Here is a 6,065-nt window from a genome sequence, read left to right as displayed (position 1 = left end):
AGATGCAGATTCTGCATTTGTAACAAGGCCCCAGGGGATGCCAACTCTGCTGGTCCTCAGACCACACTTTGAGTAGCAAGATGGTAGTGGAGACGGTACACAGGTAAGTGCCATCCTCGCCAGGTGTGTCTTCAGGGTTCAGCCCGCCCAGTGTTTGCAGACTTTCTGGAATATCTCTTTAGAAGTCTGCATGGCTCTTTGTGCAATGGGGGCTGTCAGAGCGAGCACTCCCTGCTGTGACAGTGAGAGGACCATTGCCCTTGAATTATTATTTTCTTCTTTTATAGCTTTTTGCCTTGTTCTGCCTTGCACTTGCACTCCTGGAAGAGGCTTTCAAGTTGGTGCTGACAATATGTGACTCCAAATTTATAGCCTTGATGTTTCCTCCCTTGTCTGGTCCTCAACACTCTACCTGGCCCTGCTGGGACCTGGCCAGCAATGTCCTTAACCAAACGGTCCCGACAGCCTCTAGGAGATAAACTCAGGCTGTCCCTGGGGTGGGGGAGCCCTGGGATGCTCCTCCCCACACAGAGAAAACAATTAACAGGTAACAAAACTACCTGGCTCACATTTGCTTTGTTCCAGCCTACCCCTCCTCTGCACAGACAGATTGCAACGGAGGCAAGAAGGCCGGCCGTTCCGCACTGAACCGGAAACGTCTGAGAAAGAGCTCAGCGGTAGGGCGATAAACAGACCTATGTGCTGCTGGGGGAATGGAGGGGCCCGTGGTACGCAGTGGTTTGTGCGGAGTACGAGGAGGCCCAGAATGGGTCTGCTGGGTGGGCGACCAAAAGAATAGAGAAAGTTCTGGTCAGGAGAAAAAAAACCAAGGAAAACAAACAGCTTTGCCTTTGGTGTGGATTTCCTGCTTTAATGCAGGTTTGATTGGGGGGAAAGAAGGGAAAGGAGTGACCTCTACTGTCACTGGCCTGAGGCCTCAAGGCCTTTGGGGGATGGGGACTGATCCTTCCCGGGCAGGGCGCACAGCGGACCCACTGCTTGGGGACAGGGCAGCTGCCACCGGGCCGGCTGCTCCTTGCTTTCCATCTCTAACCTGACTTCACAGTCAGGGCACCAGAGGAGAGACACCCCCGGTCCCCCAGGCCAGTCTGGGGAAACCAAGTCAGGTGGGGCGGCTCCTGCCATCCCGAGGAGCGTGGGCTTCCCCAGACCCTTGGCCTTGAGGAGAACTGCAGAGGCTTCAGGCAGCCCGAGAGGGAGCAGGGCTTGCAGGGGGTCCAAACCTGCCGCTGTGGTGGACGGTGAAAGGGCGGAGCCTCGGGGTCTTCTAGAACAGTCTGCCGAGCGGCCGCCTTCTCTCCACACAGGCACAGGCTGCCTCCATGACTCCTTGCCAAAGCCCGAGGCTGGGAAGTGACTGGCAATCACATCCCAGGAGGCGCCGGCAGTGACCTCGGTGCCCTGGCCTCCGCCTCATTCCCCTTTTCCTTCGGAAAGCTCATGTGATGGACAAGGAAAAGGAGAGCTCTGGACAAAATCTTTCATTCTCAGCCTCCATCCCAACTAAATTAAAACCAATAAACTCCCCACTTAACAAACCCACAGGTCAAAATAGATGTTTAACTTAAGTCTTAAAAAAAATGGACACACAACTTCTTAAGTCCACCTCATAAATGCCCCAAACCAAACTGCCCCACACCCAAGAACGTTAGCCTGGTTTTAAGACACAGGAAGGACGCAGGGTGCTGCCCTCCACACAGCTGGGCTGGTGGCCCAGGTCACCCATTGGACATCCCCTGAGCTTGGCGGGAGACTCAAGGCAGATGGGTGGCGGGGAGCTACAATTTCTAGATGCCAGTGGACTCGCATCTCTGAGAGGCTTTCCACCCACCAGCCCCTCACCGGGGAGCTGAGTGGACTGGGGACCAGGGGGCTCATCAGGGAGAAGCAGGTGACAGACACCAGCAGAGGAAGGTCAAGGGCGGGTTATAGTCAGGTGATGGAGACATTCTGAACACTTCCTGTTTCTTTCCCAATTTGCCTCACAAACAGTAGGTGCCCCAGAAATAGTAATTAATCTATCAAGCCCAAGAGATCATGTTCATCATACCTCTCAACAAAATCATCTCACAACTGAACCCAGCTAAGGAAATTTGTTAGCAAAATATTTATGACTAGACTCTGTTACTCTGGGTCCTGCTTGCTCTCCCCCTGGCCACTCCTTGAATTCCTCCAACCTGTGACTGTCAGATTCTTTCAAGCTCTGCTGACTAAAGCCGGGTACCCCGTCGCCCCTTCTCTGGGGTGACTGCAAAGCTCCGAATCTGTGTGTGAAATCGAGGCGGGGATGGTGGCAGATGAACTGTAATGCAGGGCGAGGGTGACTGGTGAGACTTAGGCGTCTACACATACACATACATGGATATAGAAACAATAAAATATTTTAATTCTCTTTTTACAGGGCCACAGACTTCCTTCTGTCCGGTGAACCACAGTGGGCACCTCTCTCCTGCAGCTACGAGGTGACAGAGTGATGAGGTGCCTCCATACAGGTTGTCCCAGTGAATCGGTGCAAGTAGCAATGGCAATTCTGCACTAACAGCCCTGGGGACGTGGTGATGCTAAGAGCTGTTGCCTCTTCGATTGACTCAGCCTCAGCTCCAGGTGCAGTTGGTCCCAGCCGTCAAAAGCCTCAAAACACCAATCATGCGTCTTACCCCTATTTTGGATTTTATAAAACACTTTATATAGATAGGTAGATAGATAGATAGCACAATAAATGTGCCTGTGATGCACTCTAACATAGAGCACAGGAATACACACCACGGATCCCAGCCCCACCATCTCCACAGTGGGGAAAGTGCGAAGGTTCGTGTACACGCAGGACGTGATGGCGGAAAGGTATAGAACGTCACGTGCCACACCTTTCCACGCAGCCCATCCGAGTGAGAGCTTGTCTTCTTTGTCCCATTGGTGGTAGGAGCAGTAACAGAAACAATGTCATTTTCTAAGGGCAGAAGATGTCCACCTGGTACGAAGAGAGTGACTGCTATCCAGAGATTATCTAGAAATAATTGCCGAGGGTCAGCCTGGCTCCTGACCCCAGGCTGAGGTCTGCTCTGCAGAGGGTGGGGCTGGCTTTGCGGGTGGAGGGCTGATGTGGCATCTCTCAGACACACATACTCTCACACTCAGCCATCCGCTCCAGAGGAAAGTGCACTTCCAACAGCGGATACAAAAATAGATTGGCACGCTCTTTTGACACACTGAGGGTATCTTTTAGAAGCTTTCTCCCAACTTCTGCAAATTCTCTTCCCCAATCTGCTCTAGAACTTTGCACTCCGAGTTGGAACAGGGCTGGAGAGAAGGCCCTGGACCACGCCTGCCAGGTCTGCGTGTGGTCGCGAGGAAGTCTGGGTGAGGCCAGCTAGGAAATCTGGTGGGTGGAGAGCTGGGGGAGCCATCTTCTGCATGGGTCTCCCCTTCCTGGCTGAGCAGTAAACGGTTCATAGTCCATCTCGGCTGGCCAGACGGAAGACTCCCTGAAAAGTTTCTGGTACTGCTTCTACACAAAAACATGTCGAGAGGAGAAAAGTTTGCTGTGTTGAGTTCTATTTTTGCATTTCCAGTAGTACGCGCTGCCCCCGCGAGCTCAGGGGAAGTGGTCCCCTGCCCTCCTAGGAGGCCTGTGCTAGGAGCTCTGGACCAGGCGTCTGTAGTGGGGCATGACTTCGTGCTCCGGCAGATGAAGGGCAAATTCCAAGGCCACCAACACCGGGAACTCAAAGGCAATCAGTTCTCGTCTATTCAGCCGGAACTTCTCTTCCAGTCTCTGGCAACAGAAATAAAGGAAACCAAAAGCCTTTTAGCTTTGAAATAAAAATCCTAGGTTTTCTCCACGTGTAACCTCTGTATCCATCAGCCAGAGAGTGTTTACAGAGAAACCCGTTATGGGCAAGACTGTGGAGGAAGAAACGGAGGCATCAGCTGTGTTTCCTGCTCGCAGTCCTGATGGAAAAGGACTCGTACCTCCCTGAGGACCCACAGTCTGCCGGGAGCCTGAGATACATCCCGTGACTTCATTACATCTCTTGATAATCTCACACGGTCAGTGTTACATTTATCTCTATTTTACAGATGGGTAAACAGGGTCAAGAGGTTAAGAATTTGTCTAAGGTGACACGGGCAGCAAATTGAAATGCTGAGATTCAGACTCAGCTGAGACTCAAACTGTACCTGTCACAACTAGGTTATTCAAGCTTAGAGGTAAGACTAAAACCATAGCAAATCATCTATAACAACAATATCCACGTGGGAGGTTTAGGATTGGGGGGGCTGGTTATGTGTAGCTTGGTCTTTTCATTTTACGCTCGAAGACCAAGTCCTGGTGAGGCTGCCTCACCTTCAGAGCATTACATGGCTTGTGTGTATCTGACTGGGCTGAGCCCACGCCCAGGGGCTCCCCTCCTGCACTGCCTCTCGGTCCAGCTGCTGCCGGAGTAGGAATGGAGAACAATCAGGGTGAGGGTGGGTAGGGAAGGCCTCATTTTAGCTAGAGTACATTCCGCTTTGACTTAAACTTAGCTTTTGGCTTAATTAAAAAAAAAAAAAATCTCAACACCAGAGTAGTAGGCGACTACTTTCAGATTATAACTGGGTCGGGATCTTGCGTTCAGTTAATTGCTACTGCAAACGGCCTGTCAGATCGTTACCCTTATATTCTGCATTGGTACTATCAGCATTGCTGGATGATATATTTCTCAACTATGAAATGTGTGTAACAGCACACTTGTAAAGATTCATTAGTTCAGCTATTATCTATGTAAACCTATTGATTCTCAGCTCAGATTTGGTATCCAAACATCACCTCCATGGTCCTAAAAGTGTTTACTACACAAATTAGATGATTCTGTACCATTTCTTCCATGGATGGATGAATGGATAAACAAAATGTGGTGTATACATGCAGTGGAACGTTATTCAGCCTTCAAACGGTAGGAAATTCTGATGAATCTCCTGATCTGTTGGCTTTATTGTACCTCAGATTTTCTATGAATACACTGATTTTTTTTTTTTTGGTTGTGCCGCGCAGCCTGTGGGATCTTAGTTCTCCCAACCAGGGATTGAGCCCAGGCCCTTGGCAGTGAAAGCGTGGAGTCCTAACCACTGGACCGCCAGGGAATTCCCAGAATACACTGAATTTTAAAAACAGGCATTCTTGTATCTGTCCAAGAAGATCAGTGTTTCCTTGCTTTAAAGGGGCTCTACTTTATTTTTTATTTTTAAAATTTATTTATTTATTTATTTGGCTACACTGGGTCTTTAGTTGCCGCATGTGTGATCTGGTTCCCTGACCAGGGATTGAACTTGGGCCCCCTGCATTGGGAGCGTAGAGTCTTAACCACTGGACAACCAGGGAACCCCAAGGGGCTCTATTTTAAAAGGAAGGAGATACCACTCAGTCAAGCCCATGCCCTTCCCCAAAAAAGTAAGCAGCCGAGGCCACAGGAAGCCAAGGTGTGTCTGATGGATGTTCTGCAGGTCACACCACCCACAAGACCCCTGGCTATTACAGTGGTTTCTGTGGCTTGGAGAATAAGCTCACTCTCATGGTGCCTAAAAGCGTATTTTATGGCCAGACCCAATACTGGGGATCTTCAGTCTCATCAAAGTGGCCTATCCCTCTGTTCTAAGACAGCCTGAGATGCGGGGTCTGACATCTGATGCAGAAGGGCCGACCTCACAGCCCTGGTCCCTTAGCTGGTACTAAGGCACAGAAGTCTCCCGGGCTGGGTCACCAACCAGGCTCTTCTGAGAGACCAACGCTGGCCTGGAGCGCATGCCCCGCCCCCCCGCCCCCCCAACCAGCCAATCAGAATTCAGCCCACTTACGTCAATTAAATGCTTGACTTCATGTTTTTTGAGGTCGCTTCCAATTTTGGCTGCTAAGAGCACGCACGCCCCGGCACAAAGCTTCCGGTTGTGTTTGTTTAGCTTTCCCTTGAGGGCGAGCTTCTCAAAGTAGACAAAGGCCATGGCCACCGTGGGCTCCTCGAGGCCACAGTCCTCCTGGGCAAGCTTCCGCATCTCTCGCTTCAGGCTAG

General features: G+C 50.8%; 1 protein-coding gene across 1 annotated transcript in view; it reads right to left on the bottom strand.

Moving 5' to 3' along the window:
• Nucleotides 1-2,386: 2,386 nt before the first annotated feature.
• The window catches only part of CABLES1 (Cdk5 and Abl enzyme substrate 1), a 106,737-nt gene continuing 103,058 nt past the window's right edge, over nucleotides 2,387-6,065 (bottom strand). The window contains exons 9-10 of the mRNA XM_068562248.1: nucleotides 5,854-6,061; nucleotides 2,387-3,793 (exon numbers count right to left, since the gene is read on the bottom strand). Of these exons, the coding sequence (XP_068418349.1) occupies nucleotides 3,653-3,793; nucleotides 5,854-6,061 (349 nt within the window). The 3' untranslated portion in view covers nucleotides 2,387-3,652. The remainder of the gene's footprint in view (nucleotides 3,794-5,853; nucleotides 6,062-6,065) is intronic.

The sequence above is a fragment of the Eschrichtius robustus genome, chromosome 14 (genome assembly GCF_028021215.1).
Source record: "Eschrichtius robustus isolate mEscRob2 chromosome 14, mEscRob2.pri, whole genome shotgun sequence".
Lineage (NCBI taxonomy): Eukaryota > Metazoa > Chordata > Mammalia > Artiodactyla > Eschrichtiidae > Eschrichtius > Eschrichtius robustus.
Note: the sequence above shows the minus strand (reverse complement) of the source record. Positions and strands in the feature narration are given on the sequence as shown.